This window comes from Poecile atricapillus, chromosome 29 (assembly GCF_030490865.1).
Source record: "Poecile atricapillus isolate bPoeAtr1 chromosome 29, bPoeAtr1.hap1, whole genome shotgun sequence".
NCBI classification, from domain to species: domain Eukaryota; kingdom Metazoa; phylum Chordata; class Aves; order Passeriformes; family Paridae; genus Poecile; species Poecile atricapillus.
The window spans coordinates 5,204,729-5,232,008 of NC_081277.1; the positions used below are offsets into that span (position 1 = coordinate 5,204,729).

Sequence of the window (27,280 nt, forward strand, 5' to 3'; positions counted from 1 at the left end):
CCAGGGATCTCAAAATTCACTCCCTCCACCTCCAGGAATCCACTATCCACACCCTGAAGGACCCTCAAATTTTACTCTCCCCAGGAATCCCATATCTACCCCAACATCCACCCTTGCGTCTGGAGCCCATGCTGGCAGAGAAGACACCCCAGGCACCCTGCCTGGGTGTCCCTGCCCTTGTCCCATAAGCAAGATGAAGGTGGAGAATTAGGCACACTCATCTCCCCAGGGGTGGCACCGAATCACTCACAGGCCCCACGATGAGACGTGTTTATTGCAAACTGCGGGTGGGGAACCAGACAAGGCGATGGCCAGGGACCCCCAGCCCACACACCCCAGGGTGGAGGGCTGGTAGGAAGCTGTGAGAGCCAGGCTGAGCCTAGGTGGAGCCTACTCTCCTAGGCAGTCCCCACTCTCAGACCCCCAAGTACCATGCCAGAGAAACCCGTGTGTTTCTCCTGCGCAGCTGCTGGCTATGAGGGGTGGGCCTGTAGCCCTCCCCAAATGCCAGTGCTGTGGGGAGCACCCCTGCTGCTCCCTGATGAAGGGGGAGCAAACCTTAGGGGATGGCTGTGGTCTCTGCCCACTCCTGGGTGTCCTGACAACCCTCCTTTGAGGTGAAGGAGGGGGAAGCCAGGAGGAAGCCTCCCCAGGGGCTGGGTGGAGGGCAGGGGCACCACAACCCCCTTGGGATACCGAGGAGTGGGGTTGGCGAGAGGATTTGGGGATGCCAGGTAGGAAGGGTGCTGGCAGAGGCAGGCAGAGGCAGGCTTCCCCATCCCCACTGCCCATACCCAGCACCCATCTCCACCTGCGAGGGGCAAAGCTGCCCAGTATACCAGGATAGGGAGGGCTCCACATCCCCAGAAACCCCAAAAGCAGTATCCTCGTCCACTAAAAAACATAATTACATCACCCAACTCGACCCAATGTGCTCCCTCTATTCCAGAAAAACATGGAGCGTCGGCAGTGCGAGGTGAGGGGAGGGGAGGGGAGGGGAAGGGAGAAGAGGGGTCCTGGTGCCCAGGTTGCTGTGGTGACAGGATGTAAATCTGCCCGCTTCCTCAGGCTTCCCCACACAGCATGGATGGGTGCTGGCAGTGTGGATCAGTGAGTCCTGGGCACTGGCACTGGGTGTGAGGGTCCTGGTGGGCATCCAGGGGTGGGGAGGTCTTCTCTCCCTGCTTTATTTTTCAGTTGTTTTTGCCACTGTCAAAACTGGACGGCGCCAGGGGAGATGTTGAACATGGAGGGGTCGAATTTCTGGCCACGGAATGGCGAGCCCTCGGTGTCCCAGCCCTTCTTTAACATCTCATGCACCTTCTGTAAAGAGGCCGCAGGCTTCCGTCAGCCTGGGGTGACACCACAGTGTTCCCCACACCCTTTGCTCTCCTCTGCAGCTCATCCCACAGGCGTTGGGTCTGCATGGCCACCTGACCCGTGGGAAGGGATGTGGGAAGCAGTCCCCCTCCTCCCTGGCTGGCAGTAGTCACTGCCAAGGGCACACACCACTTCTGTGCTCCCCCTTGCTGCCTGGGAAAGGGCAGACAGCACCCAAGGCAGCACCAGGCAGCTCCTGCCAGACCGTGTGGGTCCAGCCCTGAGCAGGGCCAGCTTGGCAGAGAGCTGCAGGGATGTGGGGCCCATTCCTGGTACAGGAGGTCTGGGCTTACAGCCACTTGCCAAGGTGCCAGGAAAGGGAAGACAGGAGTGGATGGCAAAAGATTGATCAGCAGAACCTCACAGCCCCCAAATGTTAATGTGGGGGGACACTGTGAAGAGAAGCTCTGAGATGGAGCAGAGCCATGGGGTCCCTTTTCCTGGGGATGGGACCCTTGAAGGGCAGGTGGGAGGGCCAGGCTGAGCCGGTAGCACAGGGTAGCCAGCACCTACCAGCTCATGGCTCTGGGGCTTGCCCTGCAGCTTCTGGTGGTAGTCAAAGGTGAGGCGGTCAAGCACAGCGTGCTCCTCCTCGTCCACTGTGGCCATGGAGCGCTCTTTGTTGATCTTGTCAATGTCGATCTGCTCCTCGCCCTCTAGGATGGCATTCCACCAGTACTCGTCCCCCTTGTTCAGGTTGATCTGAGGACAAGGTGTGGGTCAGTGAATGGGGAGAGGAGCCTGTCTCCTGCCCAGAACGTGGTACCCCTGCCCACCTCACAGCTCCATGGGAGAGATGCAGAGCTCGGCTGTCAGCAGCTGGGGCTTGCCCACGAGTGGAAGTCAAGCTCATACTGATCCAGCCTCACAGCTGGCAGAGGGGGAGGGATGCTTGTGCCTCTCTCCCTCAGCAGCCAAAGGCTTTGCACAACCCTGCTGTGGGCTCCCACAGCCCCAGCTCAGGCCCCGGGGATGAAATCTCAGCCCGCACTACAGCTCAAAGTCAGGACCAGTGTCCCGCAGCGGTGCCTGCTTAGGGGTGACACTGGCCTGGGGCTGCATGGCTGACACACCAGCAGTGACAGAGCCCAGCACTGTCAGACGAGAAGGCTGTGTCCGGTGGAGTGTAGGGCCAGGGCTTCTGGTGTGGTAATACAGCCATCTTGCCTTTCCCTAACCTAGAAGGAACCTAGGAAGAAACCTAGAAGGAACCTTGGCCTCAGCTCCCCTGACACTGGTTCAGTGGGCGGCAACATGGGTGGCAAAGGAGGCAAGGATATCACCTGCTGCTCTGTGCCACCCCTGACTGCCAGCACCTGCTTCCTGTGGCACTGCAGCTCAGCAGCAGCCCCAGAGGGATGGACAAGAAGAGGGGATATCCCCTTGCTCCAGCCAACATCCTCACTGGGAAAGGCCACCAGCTGTAGGCACAGGCATCCCTGATGGCAGTGCCTTGAATAGAGCTGGCTGGCCAGCAGGGCTGTGCTGAGGCCAGCATGGGGCATCCTGCAACAGGAACTCCAACTTGCTTTTAGTTTTTCGAGGAAGAGTGGGCTGCTTCCTCCCATGTTATTTTAGCACTAATCCCAGCAGCAGGGCAGATTTATGGCATTCGTCGGCCTCTGCAAAATCATCAATAAAGGCAGACAATACAATTTGCTCAAACCTCCCTGGAAGCTCAATAGCTCCAGAGGGGAGAACACGGACAGCCATTCCTGTTACAAAGCCAAGCTTCTCTGTGGTGTGAAGAAAAGGAACCAATTAATACAGGAGGGGGTGGCTGAGGTTTAATCCTTCGGGGAGAGCAGAGCCGGTAAAATATTCCAGCTTGGGGAAGGCGTTAGTTTTTCCAGCTAGACAGACATGCTTGCTCTCTTTTTAATTGCACAGTTCCACTTTGGAGGGAAGGGAGAGCCACTGAGGGTTTGCTCCTGGGCTTCCCAACCCTGGGTGGGCAGGTGGGGGAGTGGTGGAGCCCCCAGAACGTCACCCTGAGACAGAGAGCTAGGTGGAGGGGCAGCAGCCCTGAGTGTCCCACATTTGCAGCAGGAGCACCCTTCAGGCTCCTCAGGTTTGGAACACGAAGGATGCCCCCATGGTGCTGATGCCAAGGTGTGAGCTTCCCTAGTGAGGGCTCCAAGCCATGCTCGCATGGCATTGCTGTGAAGCATGCATGGCTTGGTATACACCTACCAGGGCCAGCCTGCTGGGAATGGGGTGTGTTGGAGGAGTTCAAGCATCACCCTAACTCCATCCCAGAGCACTGGGGGATGGAAAACCCATCCTGAAGCACCTGGGATGGAAATCCATCCTACTCCCTTCCCTACCAACCCCCTTTCCTTTGCTGGCACCCTGCCACCATCTGCACACCTCTGCAGCCTGGGGTGATTTGTTCATCCCTCTTAATTCCAGTGGGAAAGCTCTTCAAGTGAGACTCACTCCAAGTGAGTCCTAGTTTCTAAAATGAAATGCCCATGGGTCAGGGCAAAGGTCACTCTACTCTACTCTACAAAGTGAGTTTGCCGTTTTGTGGTTCAGGGCGGTGCTGGAGGACTTGGCACAGACAGGTCCCACCTCCACCATGGGGGACACAGATGTAGGCCATTTTCCTAGACAATTCTGCCAATGTCCTCTGTGGATCCAGCCCCTGCTTGGCTGAGTGTCTGGGTTATGAGAGCCAGTGGTGATGGAGATGCAGCTGGTTCCCCCCACAAGCACTTTGGGTGCCCAAAGGTGGAGGCAAGGGAGAGTTGAGAGACCGTGGCAGGTCTCTGGGTAATTCCCCACACATGCCAGTCCTCACCCACTCACCTGACCATGGAAGAGACTGGCACTCAGCTGACAGGCCCCCCCAAGGCTGTGGGCACCGCTGGGGAGAGTTCCAGAAACTGGAGGGCTCTAGGAGGGAGTATGGCTTCTTCCACAGGGACAAACCCCAACCTGACTATGTTTCTCACTTTGAGACAAAGCAAAGCTTTGCTTGCAGTTGACACTGCTGCTCAGTTTTCCAGCCAACAGCTCTGGCTGGCACCCCAGGGCCCCAGACATGCTGAGAGCCACTGCGGAAGGATGAGGGCCCTGAGGTGTGCCTGTGCCCTCAGCCATATTTTGGCTCTGCTTGGTGGGTCCCAATGGGGTAAAAGCCCAGATGAGTCTTTTGGGGTGCACAGGGAAGCAGGAACAGCCTCTGCAACAGTGGCCTGAGGAGAGGGAGGCTTGCAGGAGGCATACCCTAATGCTGTATCTGAAGCTGGCAGTGTCCTCATGCTGAAGCACTCACTTCCCACAGCCAGTGTTCAAGATACGAGCTCTCAGCCACGCCAGGATGGGCTGTTCCTTGGAAAAGCACCAGGGTAATGATGGATTGCAAGGAGGATTGCTGCAGGAACAATGGGACACTCAGCAGGAGAGACCCTCCAGCAGGTGACAGGCATCACCAGCATGGACACTACGTCATGTCCCATCTCCACACCCTACTGGGAAGGTCACAACCCCTCATTGTCAGTGCTGGGCTTCGCAGTAGCACAAGGTTTCCTCTCTGATGCTAAATACCTTGTCAAACCTGGAGAGATGCTGCCAAGGGGTGTAAGTAGGTCTTGGGAAGACAACCTCCTCCTGCCTGCTTTCCTGTTGGAACCACAGCAGCCAAAGTCGCCTCAAAAGCCATTGGAGGTGTTTAGGGGGACAGAGGAGGCAGCAGTGCTGTTCTCAGCAGTAAAAGAAGGGCAAGGCTGAGCACCACTGAATTGTCTCTCCTCAGCCCCACGGCTCACAGGATGACAAGTCAAGACTGTAATAAACGTTCAAGGAAGGACTTGCTGACAAAAGCCCAAGTGTGGAAAACAAAAGCTGAGAGGAAGAGAAAAAGAGAAGGAATGGGAGAAAAATCCTCCACAACGAAAATAATACCAAAAGGAGTTGTGCACAACACCCAGTGGGAATTGCTAAAAACAGCGAGGTTATTTTAATCTCGCTTTCAACAAGCAAGCGGGTGTGACGGAGAAGGGAAAGCACAGGGATGACACCCAGGACCAGGGTACTGTGTGGCACACCACAGGCAGGAGAACGATCCTGGGACAAAATCCCGAGCAGGAAGTATGGACAGGCTGCCACCCCATGTCGGCAGAGCACTCCACTGCGGAACAATGCCAGCTGGATTCTGCTGCCATGCACACAGGTGTGCCAAAGGATGAGATGAGAAACATGTTGGTGTCAGGCTGGGCTCCAGCTGGGAGAGCTCCATGGAGCAGAAGAGGAAAGGCAGAGTGGTCTCCGAATCCTGGTGAAGGGAGTTCTGGGGCTGCTGGAGTGTGAGTGACATAATGAAGAGGATACATGAATATGGAGGAAGCAGAACTAGGATGGGTTGTAAGGCAAAATAACCTTCCCAGGATAAGAGCTGGAGGAGAAGGGAGTCTGATCATGGCGCGCCCGTGAATGGCAATCCCAGAAGGGAGCCGGGAGGAGGCCAGGGAGGCTGAGGACAGCAAAAACGCTGTAACAGCAGCCTCCTGAAGAATCTGGGGATTTTGATGATCCCTGACACGTCCTGCAACAGGACAAGGGACTCAACAGCCTCTCTGCACAGAACTGAGACCTCTTCAGACAAGCAGGACCACATGAGAGATTCCACCTCCTTGGTGCCAAGACTGGGTTCTGCTCAATTCACAGACCACGAACATGCAGCTTGGACAGGGCCACTAAAGTGCCCCAAGCAGTCCCCAAGGCAGGCAGGATCTCCTCGGACAACCCCAGTGCTGGCACTGGGCGAGTTCAGTTTTGACTACATCCACACCCTGCCAGGGAACGCCATCCCTGGGTCCCATAGGGAAGCCAGGCAGCACCTTGCAGCACCTTGCAGCACCTTGCAGCACCTTGCAGGAGGGAGACAGCCCAACTGCTGCATTTGGAGCTCACATAGAGTGATGCACAAACTGGGGCACAGAAAGGGTCCATATGCCCCATAAGCTCCAAATGAACCACAATGGTCCCATCCAGGCAGTGAATGAAGCAATGCATTCCCACAGGGGTGGGTGTCCCCTGATGAATGAATCGGGAGGAGGCGCAAACCACTCCTGGCTACTCAGCGCATGGAAAAAGGAGATGCTCTTGGGCGAGAATTACTCACTCTGCTCCAGTTACCTTACAATTCTTCAAGCGAGATCTCATCCCACCATCAATATGTTGGCAGCCAGCTGGAGATCCTCACAAGCCTAAGCCCGTGCTATTCGAGGCAAGACCCAGCTCTGGGGTTGGGGGTGATGGGCCCACTCTACTCCCCACACTGCCCGTGGCCACTCCAGGAGACACTGAGTGTTGCTCCACCTGCGCCATTCCCAGCCTCTGACAGGTACTGAAGAGACACTGCCTCCCTTGCTGATGCTGGGAACACCCACCAGGGACTTCCAGACTTCCATCCATACTGTGGAGCAGCCACTCATTGGGCCGCCTCCTCTTCAATGGGTTTATATCTTTCCAGGATTGTTTCTTTGCCCCAGATAAGCTAATTTTCAAGATGTTTATAAATATTTACAAAATGCAGGTTAAGGATGTCAGTACCATATCCCTTCAACAGCCTAGCAGCATCGGAGAAGCTCCTCTCCCTTGCAGGGCCCTCACTCACCCTTTTGGCACCAGCCTGTCACTTGAGATACATCCCTGCAGATCAGCAGTGGTCGAGTGGCACTGTGCAGCCTCCCTACACACCATCCACAGGATTCCTGACTCTGGCAGCACATTCCCACTCCATTTTCCACTGTGAGGGCTTGGATTTGGGTGCTTATCTGTTGCCACCTTCGTGCCACAGGGTTGGATCCAGCTCCCTCCCTCCCAGGGACAGCATGTGTCCCTTCCTGGATCTCAGAATAGCCTTGGGACTCATGAAACTCCCCTGGAAAGTCCCCTGGAAAGGTGGAAAAGGATAGGGCAAAGATGGTCACAGGGAGCAAAATCCTGCTCCTAGCACAATCCTGGCCCCCAAACTGGCATAAAAACTTTGGAAACCGTTTGACACTCAAGATCCCAGGGTGATGGGAAGAACTCCTGCAACAGCTCCAGCTATGAACACAGCTGAACTCACACCCTTAGCCTGAACATCTGGAGCACATCAGAAATGAGGCTTGGAGCTGGGAACCCACCAGTAATACACAGCTGGGCATCACCAGCCCTAAGACCACCTCGACAGGGATGATTTGGGACAACAGCAAACCACAGGCCCACTGAAAGCAGAGGAGCCACAGTGTCCACATCACACAGGGCAAGTAGGAATCCCATGACAGGACAGAAAGGAACGGTGAGAACAGGCACCTGCCAAGATGCTGGGGTCAGAGTAGGGCCAGGAGAATCGGAAGGCAGAGTCAGCAAGGCCAGGTATGCAGGTCCAGCACTGCAGTGCGGGGCCCCATGCTGGCATTGAGGACAATGACCACCCCCAAGTAATGGCTGTCAGCTGGAGCTGAGGACCCCTTTGCCAAGCCTGACAGTCGTGCTGCCCAGCTGGCACCCTGACAGGCAACTCAGAAGTAGGAGGCAAGGCACAGGCAAGGGCAGCATGAGCCAGATGTTGGGCGGGCAAAGCCAGACACATCCAGAGCTGGCTCAGACTTTCAGCTGCTCCAGTTTCCTAGGTCAAGTGTGGCAGAGCTGCGAGCCAATGAGACACAGATGGTGCAGACCACCCTTACCAAAACACACTTCCCAGGCTCCAGGCTCCACAGGGAACTCTCCACGTTGATCTTGTGGGTGAGTTTCCCTTCCATGAGGACGTGTTGGTTGCTTCCCTCCAGCACTGCTACACGAATTGCACCACTGCTGATATCCACAGACACCTGGAAACAAAGAGACAATAATCTGGAAGGCTCCTGATTGCCATCTCACTGTGCAAGCTGGGGTTTGGGGTCAAGTGCACTTGCAGGGGATGAGAGGGAGAAGAGCTTCCAGCCCTGCCTGTACCAGCAGGGTGGGAATCCCACTGTTTTCTCGTAGCAAACAGTGACAGTTTGGAGGAGAGAGGGAACCTCTTCAGGGAAGGAAAAGCAGTACAGCCCAGCAGTGGGGGGGACCCTTGAAGGATTCAAGGCAGCTGGTTCTACACTGTGCCTCAGTTTCCCCTCAAAGAAGATCAGTAATGCTACAGGCCTCCAAAAGTATTCAAAGGTTGGGCACCTACTTGCTGTGAGAGAGCTCTTTAGGAGTGTGCCTGACTGTCACTGTGACAAGCTGGGCATGAGTCTGTGTCATCCTGATAGCTGAGCAGGGGCAATTTGGGAGTTCCTACACTAGGGCTGCAGCAGGTCATCCCCTCTTTGCTGCACCATGCTGAAAGCATGCTCCTTGGCTCTGCTTCCACTGCTGAAGCCAGCACTGGGATCAGCCCAGGCCTCCCACTGGGTGTGTGAGGAGTGGCCTCGTGCAGGAGGAATGCTGCAGCACGCTTTCCCGGCTCCCTGCTACAGGGGCAGCTCCGTCCCCAGGAACGGGGCCAGTTCCCGCCCACAGCAGCCATATGGGGAACCCTGCTCCGACCTGCCATGCAGGTGACATGGTAGTCCCCTGGGGAGACAGAGGCAGGCTGTGAGAGGCACGCAGTACCCTCGGTCTCTGTAGAGACCATATGTTCTCTCTTGTCCCTTCTAGCCCTGTGGTGCTGCCAGAAGAGCCCACGCCAAGCCAGGGGATGTAGGGAGGACCTGGCTGGGAAGGGGCAGGATTGTGGCCCCCAGCACCGGCCCGAGAGGAGGAGACTGCAGTGAGATTTGCCTGCATTCTCTCCCAGAGTTCCCCCAGATCTTCCTCCTGCTCTGCAGATCTCATTTGAAATGTTATTACATTATCCATTACCTAGGAGATTTCCAGCAGCTCACTAGCTCCACACAGGCAGAAGACAGGCAGAGCTGCTCCAGCCAGGGAGGGCACCGCGGCTGTGTCTGACTGATGTCACCCGGGTACAGCCCCCAAACCTGCTGTGTACTCCAGCAGGAGCAGAGGAGGCCCAGCACACACAGCACAGGGTGACATGGGACTGAGCTCCAGTGCGATGGCTGGGAGCAGAACCGTGCTCACAAGGGATATGGGAAGACATGTGAGGATGGGACAGGACAACAGGCTGTCACCCAGCATGTGGCTGTGGACAGCCTCTACAGGATCGGCTGCCCTGGGATGAAAACACCTCCAGAGGAGGTACTCCCTAAATGGAGCAGATCCCTCCAACCCAGTGCTGACACCTTACTGCAGAGACCAGGCATGGGGATGAGGCTCTGTCCTCCACTACCACCATCTGCTCAGGTTCCCGGCTGCAGGATTATCCATATACAAAATATCCATCTGGACACCCCAGAATCCTTTCAAGAAACAGCCTGGGCTTGTTTTAGAGAGACCCGCTGGGAGAAATGCATCTTCCTAGTGCCCTGCTGTGCCTGTGGCAGCCATGTGCCCCCTCACCCCTCTGGCCCAGGCTGTTGCTGCTGCTGCTGCCAGTGACATTCCTTGGCATGCTGAGGAGCTGTGTAGGCTGAAGCCAGTGACAAACTCCAGCGTGCTCCTTTCAGCCACCCTGGAAGCAAAGGAGAGCAGGAGGCGGGGGGAGCACGGGCTTCCCAAATGGAAAAATACAGAAGGAAGGGCAGCACTTGGGAAAGAGTTCAAACTTCTAGGTCTGACTAAGGCCAGCCCTGGGCACACTCCTTCTGGGTGCATTACCAGGAGGGAACAGAAGTGGTGCAGGAAAAACAACGTGACCACAAGCAGAACAGGGAAGTTCCCGCCTGAGCCAAAGAGAGAGGAGAGACGTCTCTGTGCTAGAAGCCAGCCAGAGGGAGGGGCTGGCCCTCAGACTACACCCTAGGCCAGCTCCCTTCCATCTAGAGCAGGTCAAGCCACACAGGGGCTGTGCCTGATCCAGCTCCCCGGTGCCAGATGAGCCGTTCCAGCAGCTCCTGCTTCCAAACAGAAGGCAGAAGACACTCAGAGCCAGAGGAACAAGCGAGGAAGGGCATCCATCCCCAGCCAGGCTCCGAAGCATACGTGTGACTATGCAGGTAGTGGAAGCAGAAAGAAGCAGCGCAGAAAGGGTGAGGCAGTGCCAGAGAACCTAGCTGAGATGGAGAGGACACTACAACACAACAGGAACATGGCTGTGATCTGAGTCCCCACCATACTCACACTGGAGAATATGGCACAACCACATCCTGGTCCTTCAGTACAAAGGACAAGGAGTCTTTCTGCTCCAAACAGAGTTTCCCAGGAAAGCTGCACATCCCAATGGAAAGGGAAACGCTAAAGAGACTCCACTAACACCACTTTACCTGTTTGCCTTTGACAATGTGCTTGGGCACGGGCACTTTAATTTCCAGGTCGCTGTAGTCTTGGGACCAGGTGTAATTCTCTCGCACAGCTCCATTGTAGCTGTCAGGGTTTGTCTGAAACTGCTCCTGTCTCCTGGTTGTGGGAGAAAGGGGTGACATGTTAAATGTCAGAGAGATCAAAGCCTAGAGAGAGCAGGAAGCCTGAGAGAAGGATGCAAGGAACCAAAAGGGAGGGCATAGCCTCTGCTCGGCCCTCCTACAGCATCTCCAAGGCTGGGCTCCTGCCCAGTCTCTCCCTCACTGCTGGCTCTGTGGAAGGGAACAAGTCCAACAAGAAAGCAGCCACAGGACCGAGGGAGCACAGCCACCCTGCCCATTGTGGGTGACTTACAGTCCCCTCTCCCCAGTCTGCTGCAGCAGCAGTCAGGCTGCTGAAAAGACAACCGATTAGACACATGATGGTTTGACAGCCCAAAAGGTGCAGAGTTGGCCCCCAATGGGCCCAGGGTACTTTCCTGGACATCTCCGCTCCAGCACAGAGTTCCTCCTTCCCTCCACTTCCCATCATGGCTGGAGCAGGGACACTGGCACGTGCTGGGTGTGAGCTGTTCTCCAAGCCACTGCCATGGCTGCAGAGGTGGCGGCCTATGGTTGTGACCTGAGTTCATCATGAAAACACAGCACTTGTTCTCCTCACCCTGATTTTAATGTTTGGGAAAAACCATCAACTGTTATGACCAGGACAATTGTTTACTCAGAGGTGATGGAGCTGGGGACCAGGATGCCTCAAGAGCCATCCCAGGGCGCCTGGACAAGTGAATCATGAGCAACACTCTTAGCACAACACTGCCCCTTCCAGCTGTGGAAATCTCAAAAAAGCTGAGGAGATGGCTGCAGGGGTAAGACGGGGTTTATCAGATCAATAAGCAATAATTAATACAGTGTTTCCAGCAAAGAAAGGAGATCACCACACCTATATAACTTTAAACTGCTGAGCTGGGGATCTATCCCACTGAACCCTCACAGAGAGGGCTTTCAAATAAAATCAAATCTCTTCTAAAGATAGCTGTGGGGCTAACAAAAGGCAGAGTTATTTTAAAATGTTTTGATACCCACCTAGGTTTCACCGTGGAACTGGATAAACATGGGGCTCAGGGACTTATGTAAAGGGGGGGCTGGTGAAGAGCAGCCCCAGGGCACAGACAACCCTGGGGAGCCTGTCTTCCTGTACCCCACTGCCTACCTGGCACCCTCACTGTGGGGGCCCCTCCCTAGTATGGGGTGCAGCTGGTTCCAGCAGCACAGTGTCCTGAGGGTTATGTAAGAGCCATCTATTTAAATTAAATTAGGCTGTAAGACAGTCAGAGGGGGCTGTCAATGTGGCTGTGCACACCTCCCCATTTTTTTTCTCTGTGGTTTCGCCGGGTGCACCAAGGGTTTCACCTCCCCTGTTACACCTGTGGACTGGGGTGGCTCTGATCTGCTCCCAGGAACTGAAGGCACTACGGGGACTAGTGGCATTCACAGGCTCCCCGCCTCAGCTGCCCATTTCAGGGGGCATCACATCATTTTTCGGGCATCTTGGCCTTGCCTGGCAGTCGCCCATTGGGTGCCCATTGCCATGGAAACAGGGTTGGCATGGCAGCGCGCACTGGGCTGGTTTGTTGGCTCCAGCTGTCGCTTCCCAACCACCCCCGGATTGTAGGAGTCAAACAGGCTGGAGGGCGAGAAGCCGAATGATGCAGGCAACCAGGGGCTGTGGTGAAAGGGTCTTCAGGGCCCCACACTCACCCCCATGGGAAGAAAACATGCTGAAATGCAGGGGCATGTCTCCAGGTATTGTCTCATGTGTCTCATGTGTTCCCACCTAGGAAGAACCCAGTGGCAGCACCCAACTTGGCTCTCAAGGCACAACTGTCTCAGAGACCACCCTGCACCAGCCCCTGGCAGGGAGGAGGGTCTGTGTGTAGCCTGTGTTGGCTGGTTAAATGCCCTCACAGGATGTTTACCCATGCTGTGGGGTCTGCCCAGGTACAGCACAGCTTCACGGTACTCCTGTACTCCTGCCCTCCACCCCAAGTTGGCCACAAGTCCACACAGTGAACCAGAGGACAAATCTGACACATTTTAAACCCAGCTGGGTTTTTTTCCTCCTAAGAGAGGGTTTCCTTCTAAGCAGTGTGGGCCACTTTCTGTTCTTCTGTGACCTTCACAGGCAGCAGCGTGGAGGGGGTTTTGACACCCCACAGTCCTACCTGCACCACCCTTCAGTTCTCTGCAGCTTCCCTCCATGAGAAGCCCAGCTTTCTGGCTCAGTGGCCACGCTGGCCATGGCAGAGCCCAACCTGGCTCCTCTCAAACCTGCCAGCAAGGCACCTGAGGGAAGCTGGAAGTTGCCCTTCCAAGTGTCTGTGGCTCCCCACAATCACAAAAGAACCAGACAAGAACCATCAAATGGCCATTTCCCCTGGGCTGCTCCCCTCCGGACCTCTCCTGGGAAAAAGTCAGAAGGGAGCAGGAGAAGGAAGCAATGGGCCTATGCCCAGCCAAGGCTCACGAGACCAGATGCAGATCATCAAAGATGGGAGAAATCCACTGGTACAAAGGCACACATGGTGAGACGCCAGCTGCAAATGCCACACAGCCTCAGCATGGATAAATACAACAATCAGTTGCTGTCACAAAGCCACCAGGTCTGTCCTGGATGTGCCTTTTCTTCTTCTGGAGAAGAACAGGCACATCCAGGACTGGACCCTGCTCCTTGGCTGGGAGGCAGCTTCCCTCACCGTTCACAGGAAACAGCTCTGGCTCACAGCATGCTGGGCCGAGCCATGCTGCCACGCTGGAGGTGGCTCTCCTGGCCAAAGGCATCCGTCATGTTGTCTCAAGAGCACCACTGTGCAGGGGGCGAGAGAACCTCCTACACCAACACCACAGTTCCTGCTCCCGTCCCCAGAGCCACCAAGTGAAGAGGGAGGCCAGATCCAGCACACAGTGTGGGTTGGGTGGAGATTGTCCCAGCAGTACAACTGCTCCTGGTGCGACGGTCACTCATCGGACTGAATGCCTGCTGGGCTGGGGCAGGTGGTGGCAGAACTGAGGGGAGGGAGGGTGACAAAACACCAGCTTTTAAACCCAAGGGTTTGGCACTGCGTGCACTTGGCTGCCGGGTGGTGGGGATGGTGGGGGTGGGTCTATGTGTTCTGTCTTGTTCTATTTTTGCTCGCAATGTGTCATTTTGGGGGAGGTGAAACCTTTAACAATGCACCGTGGAGAAGCAGCCGATCTGTTTCCCACTCCTCAGAGCCACATGGCGCAGCACGGCTGCACTGTCACTGGGACTGGAGCCACTCCCTACACATGGGGTGAGGCCCTGAGCAGCAGCATAAGGGGACCAAGACCCCCTGAGAGGCAGCAGTGTTGTCCCTGGTGGGCATGCTGGATGTCGGAAGATTGAGCTGTATGTTAAGCCCCATACACAGATTTCTGGGCATTTCTTACTCCGGGATTCCCAGCTCCGTGGGTTGGTGTTGCACGATGAGCTGAGCAATGTGGAAATGGCAACAGCAATCCTCGCTCTGCGGACAGTAAGCTGAACACATTCCTGTCCTTAGAGCTGAACAGCTGCAGCACCAACTCTGTGAACACAGTGTTGGACACCGACAAAGAGCAGGAACCAAACACACCAAAGAATCTGGTTATTTGAGCTGAGAAGAAGCAGGGCAGCTCACCAAGTTCCTCTTCACTGAGGAGTTTTGGTGCAAGCATGCAAAAGTTGAGGAAAAGACACATGAGGAGCAGAAGACAGGAAGTGTCATGGGAGGGAACCGATATGGCATAAATCCCAATGGACCTCTTTTTTTCCCCTAAGAAGAAGGAAAAAATTCCAAGGATTTTGAGAAGAACTCAATGAAAGTGATCCTCTCAACCTGGAGTAGTTCAGCTTCCTAAGGCAGGATCCCTGTCCTCTCAGGAAGGGAAGTCCAGGATACCTGGATCTAGCAGTCAAGGATGCCATGGCTCAGTGACCAATACAGCAGACATCCTCACATCACTGGCATTCCCAGAATGCCTCCTCCAGAGCTGACACTGCTGTTTGCTACTAGTCAAGGTGAATTATTTAGGCAGCTTTAAGGAAAACATGTCAGGCCAGATGTGGAGATATTGAGGAAAGATTACAAGAGCAGCTCACAGTCTGTCCCCCTGAAACTATTCCCACAGGGCTGCTGGGAACCAGCACCACATCAGCAGCCACCATCCTCCTACCGTGGCAACACTTGGGTCACCCACCTAGGGTGGCCCATCAGACCCCTGGCAGCCTCCAGGTCTTCAAACTACCACAAATCCCTGCTCCCCCCTAGCAAAGTACCTTGCACCACACCTGCACCCTGCCCTCTCAGCATTAAAGGAGCAGCATGCCCACCAGGGCAGAAACCTTAGAGAAATGCCAGCTAGGCAGGCAGGGGGTGGGGGGATGGCAGAGCCCATTCTGTATTGCTGCAGAAAGGCCATGCTCACCCTAAGACACCAGCACATGCAACAGAATACATTTACTGGAATACAGATTTCCAGAACTTCTGCCTACTAGCCCTCCAGATGATAACCCAAAGCACCTCAAGCCACAGGAAGGTCTGTGTACCCCAAAAAGCTACCAAGCTTCAGCTTAAGCTGAACAACAGCAAAAGCTAAAAAAAAAACCCAACAAAACAGCTTCTAACATGATTTTGAAGAGGGTAACGTGTGCCCTCTGCTTCTCAGGGTTCCACTGTGGGTGCTGTAGCAACAGGTAGGGAAGCCAGAGGTTTAACCTCATCAGAAGGCTGCGTTCCCAAAACTGCAGGGATTGTGTGCATGGAAAATCCCAGCTTTCTGCTCCTTCTGCAAGCAAGCTGCAAAGGAGCCTCCCCCCCACCTCCAGATTTAACATCTTTTGGCATCAAAACATCAGGACAGTTGCACTTTCTGTCTCTGGGTTCTGCCTGGGAAGCACTGTGGTAGGAAAATGTAGACTGTGGCTCCCAGACCTTTGCTGGGGTCTAGGAGGCATCAAGGGCTCCACAAAGGCTTCTTTGTAGAAGCACTTCAACTAACGAGGGCTCTGGCACAGCACTTAGCAAGCTGAATGCCAAATTCCTTCCTTTACAGTCAAGTTGCACTGCAGTCAATAAGCCTCAGGATCCACTCTGATCCATCCCGATCCTCTCCGACACTCCTTGGCTGGCAGCAAGCTCCAGCCCTGAGCACAGCAGTGGTCCAGGGCCCTCCTAATCCTCAGGATTTCTTCCAGCCCAGGTGTGTTTGGTTTGCTGGAGAACAACCTAAATCCAGTTTTGGAAAGTCTTCTTCACCCCCAAAGTGGGCAGAAGTCTGTCAACAGTCCCCATAGCCCATTATCCCTGGGGTCCTGAGCACACACCTCCTGCACTGTGCAGCTTGGTGGTCATGCTCTCAAAAACAAAAAGTCAAAAATGCAAGCCAGTGCCTTCACCCTCACTCTGAAACCCGAGGCACAACTCAGGCAGGAAGTGCAGCCCAGGCTCAAGCCTGAAGTGCTCACCATCAGCCTTACAAGGATCATGGAATCATGGAATTATTTCAGTTGGAAAAACCCTCTGAGACCATCAAGTCCAACTGTGTCCCCAGCACTGTCAAGGGCACCACTCACTCATGTGAGTGCCAAATCTACACATTTGTTAAATCCCTCCAGGGATGAGTACTCCATCATTGCCCTGAGCAGCCTGTGCCAGGGCTGGGCAGCCCTTTCCATAAAGGAATCTTCCCGATATCCAACCTAAACCTCCCTGGGCACAACTTGACACTGTTTCCTTTTGTCCTGTCCCTTGTTCTCTAGGAGCAAAGCCAGACTCCCACCTGGCTCCACCCTCCTGTCAGAGAGTTGTCAAGAGTGAGAAGGTCCCCCCCAGCCTCCTTTTCTGCAGGTTAAGCCTCTCCAGCTCCCTCAGCTGCTCCTCATATGACCTGTACTTCCAAAGGTCACCTCACCTCCAGGAAGCCTCAGAGCTTCAACTTAGCACCAGGATGGGACGAACAACCAAAAATCAAGCCCATCAAGATCCCATTGTGTCACCAAGCCCAGGTGATGCAGTGGGAAAGGATCAAGGCTCCTGGGTACCAGGTGCCCAAGGCACCACCCACACGATGTCTTTGCTGCTCTACTCAGCAGCCAACCAACAAATCCACCCGCCTCCTCTGCATCTGGAGCCCACACCAGCCCCACCGAGATGCTCTGCCCTTCTCCCTGCTGGGGGAGAGCCTTACACTTTCCCAAGCTTGCTCACTTCAGGAGAGCTTTTAGCCTTCCCTTTTGTGTCCTGAGTTATTTACAGTTATTCAACAGCACCAACTTACTGACATTAGGCAAGCTGAAATGCCACCACTAGCTTGCAGAAGAGTGTTGGAGTGCCAGCACCAGGGGGCTAAATTTCACTACTGCTGGGATATTTAGGTCAAGGACAGCAGGACATGCTACTGTCTGGAAAAGACCCCTGGGATCTTTATTGCTTGCACAGTGCTTATACAACCTTGGACTTCAGAGATTTCCTAAGAGAGAGATCTACACGCAGCCAACCAGGCTCCCCTGAGAAAGGCCAAAGGAAGTCAGTGGGATTGAGCTGTGGGAATAGATGACAAGGTGGCCTCTCAGACCCCTGCACCACCAACACAATCTAGCCCAATCCAGGTAGTTTTCCACACTAGGCCCCTTTTGGTGAACGCTGCAATATTAAACCAAACAAACAGTGATTGCTTTTTTACCTAAGAATTGGGCACATGCTGTCCCTTGGTTTGCAGCTCTGGGATTTTCTGCTTGTTGAGACAAAAATTTATAGGTTTTAATTTAGTTATTTTTGGTCCCAGGACCTAATTTTGGAGCTCAGTACCTTGGTAGGGCAACCAAAAGCCTTAGCAGTTCAGCACTACACAGGGAAACTGGCACTCTGCTGCAGATCTTAGCTACCTAACCAGAGGGGCCTGGTTCTCCACGAGAACACTGGAAAACTGGACCCTGACTGTTCCTCATCATCTGCAAAAGGCTTGAGTGACAAGGGCTGCAGCAGAAAGGGCTAAGGGACTTCACCCTCAGCTCAAGTGTTTCAGCATTTTGAAAGGATGCTTCCTGAGTTCCCACCACAATGGGAGAAGGCATATGGATTAAAATAATTCTCCCAGCAGGAATGGCTTGTCTCCATCGCAAAAAAGACTCCACTTATCAAAGACAACTTAAGTTACATTTCCCTGCCTCCCTCAGTATTACCTGGATACACTCCTCCCAGAAACCAAACACAACAGCAGTGCGAGTGCAGTGCTGCAGACCCTGAGGACCCAAAGCCTTGGTGCCACATAAGGAGCCAAGGACACACTGGGGTGTGTCAGCAGTAGGTCTCATCAACACAGAGCTTCTGTGCAGCTCTTGCTCACACCTGAAAGAGCTCTCAGTGTTCAGGAGAGCTGGGAAGGGAGAAAAAGGGATTGGAGTGATGTCACTTTACGGTGAGAGGTACCATGTGTCTGGAAGAGGATTTCCTGGCCTCACAGCAAAAGCAGGACAGCAAAGGAGAAAAGAAACAGGGTAGGAGGAAGAGAACACCAATGGGTACACACACAAGCATGGGGATGGCCCTCAGAACACTGGAGAATCATGCAGGACCAGGAGCACAAGGATGCTCAAGTGAGAAACGAGCATGGAAATGATGACCCTTCTGCCCAAAAACAGACTGAAAGGGGAAAATGGACATGATAGAAGAACCCCACAGAAGGCAGAGAAGGGGACTGGGGACCCACTCAATGCCTCTTCACGCACATGGAGAAAACAGCCACACATAGCAGTGATGCACAGCAGGGACCTGCTGCAGGATGCTGTTGCAGTGCCCTCAGGCATGGGAGGGCTGAAATTCAGAAAGAAAAAGGAAAATAATACCCCCAAAGGGCTGAAGGACCAAGTGTTTAGAAAGCTGCTGAGCCACTATGTATCAGGGCAGGATGAAAGCACAGAGAAAGTATCACTGCACTGATCATTCTGTTCTTCTCTTCTTCCCCCAGCATCTGCTGCTGATGGAGACAGGATACGGGGCCAGATGGAGCTCGGCTGTATCAGGTCAGGCCATTCCCTGAGCTCTGTCTGACTCCTGCTCATGACAGGCCTTGGCCATGCTGGAGGAATTCCCTGTGCACAACAGCCCCACATGCATAAGAGGAATCGGAACCAGGGCAGATTCTCCTTAAATATGGATCAAGATCAGCTCCTTTCTAGGTCAGGCTGGAAGAACAGCACGGACTCTGAGGTGAGCTCATCAGGAAAGTCCATAGGGGCAGTGGGGAAGGAAATCAGTTTAACTGGCTTCTGGTCTGGACAGTCCCAGACAAAACTGCTGAGCACCTAAGGGTTCCCCTCCCTTCTGAATGGAAAAGGCTTGAGAGGAGAAAGCTTGAGACAATGCAGTCTCTGTGTCAAACAAAACCGGCCTCATGTTAGCAGTGTGCAGCAACAGCTACTCTTCACTGCCCTGCTCCCCCACAAAGGGTGATCAGTAGTGAAATTCCTGCCCCCGGCACCCCAAGGAGGATCCAGCCATGCCAGGAAGCCCATCCTGCAGGCACCTCACAACAAAATGCCATCTGGGCTTCCAGCAAAGCCAAGCCATTGCTAAATCAAGTTAGATTCATACAGGCACCTCATGGAAATTTCCCAGAGCACTGCTGTATCATCCCAGGGATCCTCCCAGTGTGTCTCACAAAGGGTTAACTCCAGGTCGCCAGGGGGTCTGGGAATGGGAGTGGTGGGCCTCGGAAGAGAGTGGGAATGTTAGGAGTCAGCTCACCAGATTAATGCATTTCAGTTCAATTCTACTCTGCGTCTCACCAGCAAGCCAGGGAGTTTTGTAGGTCACTGGTGAGCCCCAGCACCCACTCCCAGGGATAGCAGAGCAACACCAAAGAGACCAGCCCTTGGCGGGGCTCATCTGGACCAGGTGACTGAGGCAGTCAGGGTGGCCAGGGCTCTGTTGCTCAGCAGCAGCCTATTTGCCCCCTTCCTTGACACAATAGCACTGTGTGCATAGGGTGAGTGGAGTCCTTTCCCAGCCACAGACTCCAGAACACCTGAAGGGTCTCCTTCAAGGCCCCACAAAGTGGGGAGCCATGAAGAGCCCCCTCCTAACCTCAGCCCACTCCTCTTAACTGCCTCTTCCCTCTCCACACCGCGAAGGTGAACGGCTGAGGCCACTGAGACCCCAGGATTTCATTCTGCTCTGCATGTTACTGTGCCAGATCACCCAGAAGCAGCCAAAGGCTTCCTCAGGAATGAGGCACTTGCATATCCTCCTGGGCCCACCCGGCACAGCGTTCCGTTTCCCAGTGGCCCTGCTTCCAGCCCTGGCTGTGCTGTCCACACCCAAAATTCCTCCTCTCAGAGACCTCACCTGCTCAGATGACCTCTAAGGTACAGACCAGAGCTGCCCCATCCTGAGCACACCTGGTAGGAGCAAGCACCTGGGAGAGACACAAAAGCTGGATGGAGAAACACATGAAGGTGAGACTGTCACCATCATGCACAGGCTTCCAGGATGCCCGCCCCAGTCTCCTGCCACAACCTCTTGCCCATACATGGAGTAAGGGAAGGGACTCACAGGACAGGGGGACAGAGCTTCCTCCCCCATTTATACTGGGAACAAGCAAGGAGCAGAGGGAAGCCAGGAACCAAAGTCATAAAGCACAAGCACAGGCCGGGCTGCGCAGTGCCACACGTGGGCTGCCAAGCTCTATTTTAAATGCTGTGTGGCAAATATATGCAGGATGGAATCCAAGCTGGGGGAAGGGGAGGGTGCTGGGCAGCAGAGGTGTTCAAAATTAGGAGCTGAGCTCAGGCAAGGATGGCTTCTGGGAGCAGATGGGGGAAGAGCCAGAGCTGGGACTGTGCAGTTGCAATGCCAGGAAGAGAAGCCCCATGGTGAGGTATGAGGAGGGCTGTGCCCTGCTACCCTCCTGGCAAGGTAGGGACAGCAAGAGCTGCAACAGCTGGGGAAGGATGGCTGGAGCACTTGGGACAGCTGCAAGAGCAGCCTGGCTTCTTCTGTGGCATAGCTCCTAGCACGAGTGTCACCCCAAAGACACCTCAGTCCTCAGTGTATTTACAGGGAAGCAAAGAGGAATTGATTCACCTGCCTTTCACAAATGGGGAAGGTGAGGGACTTGGGAAGACCTGGCCAAGCCCCAAACTGAGCCCTGAAAACCTCCACACCTGCAAAACTGGCTTGATTCATCTGGATCGACCCTGAAAAAGCTGCTACCATCTCACTGTACTTCGTAAGATGTTCCCAACCAGCACCCCAGCATCCGGGCGCAGCATGAGGCTCTGATGGGAGCTGGCAGATCTGGGATGGTACCTGCCCTACATTTCCAGAGCCGTCAGGTTGACAGAATGAGCAAGTTTTTATATAGATTTTGGTGGCAGCGGTTTTCTTCACCAGCGGCTGGAGAGGCGGGGGGAAGGAAGGGAGATGGAAAATATTTTTGTTTAATCTCTTTTCTGCATTCCTGCTGCCAGAGCTGCGCATTAACTCATGCGCCCCTCTTACCCAGGCTGGTAGCTCTAGGTTTCGCACAGAAGGAAGGGGCTGTGGAGAATTAAGCAGTTGGTTAAATTATTACTAGTCTGTCGGGGGGTATCCGCCCGGCCCCCACTGCCTTTCCGGGGGCTCCAGTGCCCCCCAGAGGCATCGAAACTAACTACAGCCCCGTGACAAACCCGTGGGTTTCTCTGTCCTACTTCATGCCCACAGACACCCCATTCTCCTGGCCTGGAAACCACCAGGCCCCTGGGACTATAATAGGGCCTCCTGCATCTGGTTTCACCCACCACGTGTTTAAACTGGGCAGGCACCAAGGGGGCTGCAGCTGTTCCACCCCATCAGTGAGTATGGGGTGGTGGGAGCAGTAAGAGAAGAGGGAGAAGAGCCCATTGGGGAGGGCAGAAGTTGCAGTGGCAGCTATATTCAGCAGAAGGCACCTTCTTTTCATGGCAGCACCCAGGGGAGAACTGCCACGCAGGGCTGCGTGTTCAATGCTACAGCTTCAGGCTGCAAAATAGCACCTGAGTGTCAGCACCGAGGCCTGACAGGGGCCACTCTCCAGCGATGCCAGGATGCACTCAGAGGGTGGCACATGTGAGGGTTGAGTTTTAACCAGTTATGTGCCCTCACCACACACCGCAGAAACCATCCCTCTTGGTTCCACCACACTCGCTGTCAGACCCATCCTGCTCCCACATGAGCCCTCGCCTGCCTTCCTGATCCCTCCAGTTTCCTTCCTGCAGCCCTGACATTTATTTTCAGGCAGCTGAACTCACCTCACACCAGCTGCTGCCCCACAAGCAAAGTCCTGAGGTGAAACTTCACTGGGCAAACCACAGCAAATGCAGTCTGCATAGGGACACAAGCAACTGGCACTCAGCCCAGTCCAGCTCCCTCTGCTCACGGCTTCACCGGGCCTCCAAGCTCTCCCTCTTCTCCACTGGGAAGAAGAAAGCTGGGCTGGACACATCCAGACCTCTGCTGTGCACTCTGGCAGAGCTTTTTTTGACTTGCTAATTTTGCCCAGGGATCCATGTCAGACTGGCAGCCGCAGGGAGAATCCTCCTTTACCAGGACAGCTCCGGCACAGGCATTGTAGGTGATTTAATTTTTGACTTCTGGCTTATTTTTATCCCGTGGGATGTACATCTTACATCTTATGTTACACCTAAGTCCTTTCTCCTCCTCCCACAGGACCGTGTGACTCACCAGACACCTTGCTGGCCCCCTTTCCCCCTCCCCCAGTGGAGGCCACTCTAAGGCTCTGCCCCAACACAGCCAGAGCTCAGGCTCTTCTCCAACACAGCCTCCAGCCAAGGCTGCAGAACCTGACTCCAGTGTCCTAGAATAACAGAATCATGGAGTATCCTGAGCTGGAAGGCACCCAACTGAGTCCAACTCCTGGCCTTGCATAGGACAACCTCAACAAACCTACCATTTGTACAAAAGCTCCTTGAGCTCTGGCAGCCTTAAAGCCATGACCAAGGAGCCTGTTTGAGTGCCCAACCATCCCCTGGGGGAAGAGCCAAACCTCTCTCCACTCCTGCCACCCATCATTCCACTGTTCCCAAGATTTTGGTCCTCAGACTGTCCCTTCCATATGCCAAAGGTTGACAGCCCCAAAGTCTGAGCTCTGAATTGTCTCTGCCCCTCAGGAGCATTAGCCATCCCAGTCCTTACAGGTTCTGGGGTTCTTCCCGTGGTCCACTTCTTTCTGGCAGCTTGCTCTTTCCAATGACATATCCAAACCTGGCTGGAAGGATAAGAATCACCAGCCCAAGCTTCCCTCCTCACCATATGGCCAGGACCATTATGGCGGTCGGAGAAGGTCCACGCAGCCATCACATGGGGTCTGACCACAGAACACACCAGGGAGGGGAGGAGGAGATGGAGTCTGCACAGCCAGCTCACAGCATCACTCCCTGGCTTGCTCAGCAAAGAAACACAGGAGTCTGCACCTCAGTAGGGCATGAGGCCCTGAGTAAGGGTTGGGCAGCTCTAATTTGGCTCAAGGTCAAAGTGATGCCAGGGAAGGATGAGTGAACCCTGAACATGACCTGCATTCAGGTACGCAGTCCAGAGAGGCCATGCTGGCCCTCCAGAGCTCACATCTTGCTGCTCAGTGGAGTCAGACTGGGAATGTTCCAGAAGTTATGGAAGGACTTCGACACAAGGACATTTCTGCACAAATGGAGGCTGCTTGGCACTGCTGGAAAGCCACCAAGCCTGGCTAAAGAGAAAATTCTGCAGCACTTGTTTTCTCTTCAAAGCTGGCCCTGTTCTGAGCCAAGGGCTGGGCCAGAAAACTCTAGAGGACTCCAAACCACCACGGCCAGGCCTGCCAGCACCAACTTGCAGGTATTGCAGGTATCCATGTCTGCTCCCAGATGGCTGCTGGGATGTCTCCAAGCACGCCAGGGAGTCCATCACTAACTAAAAGGTCACAGACTGGTGCCAGGACTTCCAGGTGAGCCTTAGCAAGTGCCAGAAAAGGGACAGTGTACACCACAACCAGTTTGTGGAGAAGCCATATTGCCCAGCCCAGCTTTGTGGGGCCATGTGTGGCACCTCCCCTGCTCAGAGCAATGTGGGAAACCCTGAATCACCCACAGGACAACTGCTGCCCTCCTGTGGGGAGTTAAACAATGCCTCTGGCCTTGGAAGGCTGCAAGGGAAATCCTCATAACCTCCTGAGGGTCTGAGTCTGCAGAGGAAGGTCAAAACCCAAAAAGGGCTGTGCAGCAAACAGTGGTTACCCTGTCCAGGGTTTTGCCTCCCCCCACCAGGAGTGTGAAGAAAGTAAGAGACCCTTACGTGGGCAGCTCCGCTAGAGCAGCAGCCCCTGGAGGCTCCACTGACACAGGGCTGGGGGCTGCGGCACCCTGGGCTGCAGCTGATTCCTGTGTGCCTGCAGCTTCCCCAGCATCTGCTGCTGGGATGTGCTCCGTTGTCTCCACCTCAATCTCCTGAGCTGCAGGGCATAGCTTCACCCTCTCAGCGGCTGCAGCTGCCTCCTCCTCCTCCGCCTTCTTCCTCAGCTTTGCCTCCAGCTCCCGGTGCCTCTTCTCATCATCCTGCCTGGCCATCCGTTCAAACACTCGGAATGCCTGGGAGAGAAAGAGCAAACAGAGTGAGCAGAACTGTCAGCTCTGCCTGGGGTGCTGAGAGAAGGAAAGGAGCAGCATCACACACTTGGGGCACCTACTCCTTCCTGCCTTTCCTCTCTCTGCACCACATACAGAGAACCCGCTCCAGAACCAGCTCCAGAACCGGCTCCGGAACCGGCTCCGGAACCCGATCTAGAACCTAGTCTAGAACCCAGTCGAGAACCCGATCTAGAACACAGTCTAGAACCCAATCTAGAACAGATCTAGAACCAAGTCTAGAACCCAGTCTAGAACCGATCTAGAACCCAGTCTAGAACCTCATCTAGAACCCAGTCTAGAACCGATCTAGAACCTAGTCTAGAACCCAGTCTAGAACCGATCTAGAACCTGCTCTAGAACACAATCTAGAACCTATCTAGAACCTGCTCTAGAACACAGTCTAGAACCGCTCTAGAACCTGCTCTAGTGCCCACTCCAGAACCCGCTCCAGAACCTGGCAAGAGCTCCCAGCTGTGGGTTCAGCAGGCTGGGTGTTGCCCCAGTCCTGTTCCTACCCTGAGCTGCTTCAGTCACCAACAAAAACAGCTGGTGATTCGCTGAAAAGTCCCATGGCCATGTCAAGCACATCTCAGAAACCCCTGGAAGCATTTTGGAATTGCTTCTAGGATTGTATTCTCACAGCCAACCTCACCCTAGCCTGGGAAGAGGGCTGGTTACTCCAGGGAAAAACAGAGTGGTGAGATTCAGCTCTTGGCTGGGAGGGGGCTCCAAGAGAGCCTCCCCTTACCCCATGAGCCTTCCAGGGCTCACTCACTGACCATTTGCAAGCCTGGACTCAAAGTCTCCAACAGGCAAACAGGATGACCTGCCCCAGAAGAAGCTGCAGGACAATTGACCTAGCACTGCCTGTGCCCAAACAATCAGGTGCAGGAGAAGATGTGATCCCAGGAGATGTAATCCTACCCCTCATCTGGCTTCCAGCCATGCCTCCCCAGAGCAGGCTGGAGGTCGGAAGTGGAAGTGAAGCCCACAACAGCATCTGCAGCAAGGGGTGATGGCCACTCAGACCTGCATCTGCTTCCTGAAAGGGTTGCAAGTTCTCCCACCCAAGTGCCAGGGCTTTGGCACTGTAAACATGTTCTAAAAAGTGTGCAAGCATCAAACCTTCGCTTCTCAGGAATACTTTGGAGGCAGATCTAGTGCTTCCAGCAGTGGACTGCCACACCTGCTCGATTCAAGTCTTCCTCTGGGTCCAGGAGGTGCAGGACAAAGAACATGGCGCAGGGAGGGCTCCTGCCAGCACAATCACAACAGGACAGAAGCTTGTGCCACTCACCCCAGCTTTCCTCCCTAGGCAGTGAGCAGAGGGAAGGATGTGGGAGAGGTGGGCACCAGCCCTGCATGGATCATCCAAAGCAACACCTCAGAACTGTGTCCCTTGGAGCGCAGTTGAGCGAGGATGAGGAGGAACGAGCCCCTTCCATACTGTCCCCACACTCTGGGTACCTCTGGTTGCAGCCATGAGGCCACTCTGACTAACACCTTCCCATAGCAAGAACACTGCACCTCCTTCCTTGTGCCCAGCCCCAGAAAGTCCTGGGGCAACACCAGACAGGAACCCTGTCAGCACTGCTCTTCTGCTCAACAGTTTGAGCTCCATGCAATTTCTCTGCAGCCTGAGCCCCCTCTGGGGTCTGCCTAATCCAGAGAGGCCAACCCTGGGAGTAATGAGGACCCCCATGGGGTGCCACGGGGCACTGCAGGGAGGGGCAGGACTCCTGTCCCCCTACCTGAGACACACCAGGCCTGATGCACCTGGGAAGGAAAACTCACTCAGTCTGAGCAAACACCCTAAACCCAGCCTCACTCTAAGTTTTACGAGCTCGTTTCCTCCGTGCCAGTGAAGATTAATAACAGGCCAGAGGACCCCACGTCAAAGCTGCTCCAACACCGAACCAGGCAGGTCAGGGCTTTTGCCTCCTCCCGTCCAGAAGAGAGACCACAATAGAGAGCACAATGCCGGCCACAAGCTCTCGTTGAGAGCCCACACTTGCTTCCCGCCACGACTCCCGGGTCCTTATCTGCCTCTCGCCTCTCTCTGGGCTGTCTGCTCCCACGGCTCCTGGCTGCAGTTCCTTGAGACCACCCTGGCCCGGTGCTCCCGGTGCCAAGCTCCGAGCTGACGTCGCAACCCGGCTCTTCCCACCGGGATCTCGCAGTCCCCGCCTGCCTCCGAGGCTCCTCATCTTCTTACGAGGGTGACGCTTTCCCCCGCTTCAAAGGACTTCTCCTGCCTTCCTCTGCGCTCCCCCAGGCAGCGCCGGTGCCCCGGGGGCTGCTGTGCTGCCCGACCCCCGCCCCGCATCCCCCCACTCTGCTCAGACCTAACCCCGCCGCCGGCCCACTACGAACACCGCCCAGCCCCGGAGACACGGCCCGTTCGGCTCGGCTCCGCGGCAGGGACAGCGCCGGCCGCCAGCAAGGCCAGGCCGCGCCGTCCCCCCGGGCCCCGCCGGTACCTGCAGGGCCATGGCCTGCGCCGCGCCGGGCGGGAAGCCCAGGCGGTCCCCGGGCCGAAGGAGGAGCCGGTAGAAGTCGGTCTTGCGGTAGAGGAAGCCGAAGAGGATGCGTAGGAATTCCTCCACGTTGCCGACATGCTGCAGGATGCCCAGCAGCGCCTGGTCGTACATGTCAGTGAGCGCGGCCTCCATGGCGGCCCAGGGACCGCTGTCACGGCAACGAGTTCGGCCGCGCTTCCGGTCCGCCCGGAACCCGCCCCGCGCACATGTATTCCGGCCGCCCGAGAGGCCCCTCCCGCCCCGCTGAGGGTTCCCAGGCAATCCCGGGCCCCTAGTGGCACCGCCGAGGCCTCCTGTCGTCTCCCAGCACCATGGCACGCCCAGAC

General features: G+C 55.1%; 1 protein-coding gene across 1 annotated transcript; it reads right to left on the reverse strand.

The window, feature by feature from the left end:
* Positions 1-254: 254 nt before the first annotated feature.
* NUDCD3 (NudC domain containing 3) lies at positions 255-27,280 on the reverse strand. The gene is made up of 6 exons (XM_058859548.1): positions 26,895-27,280; positions 24,083-24,375; positions 10,683-10,815; positions 8,064-8,207; positions 1,894-2,082; positions 255-1,323 (listed from the first exon to the last, which is right to left on the reverse strand). Exons 1-6 carry the CDS (start codon positions 27,084-27,086, stop codon positions 1,213-1,215), a joined length of 1,062 nt encoding a protein of 353 aa, XP_058715531.1. The 5' UTR covers positions 27,087-27,280; the 3' UTR covers positions 255-1,212.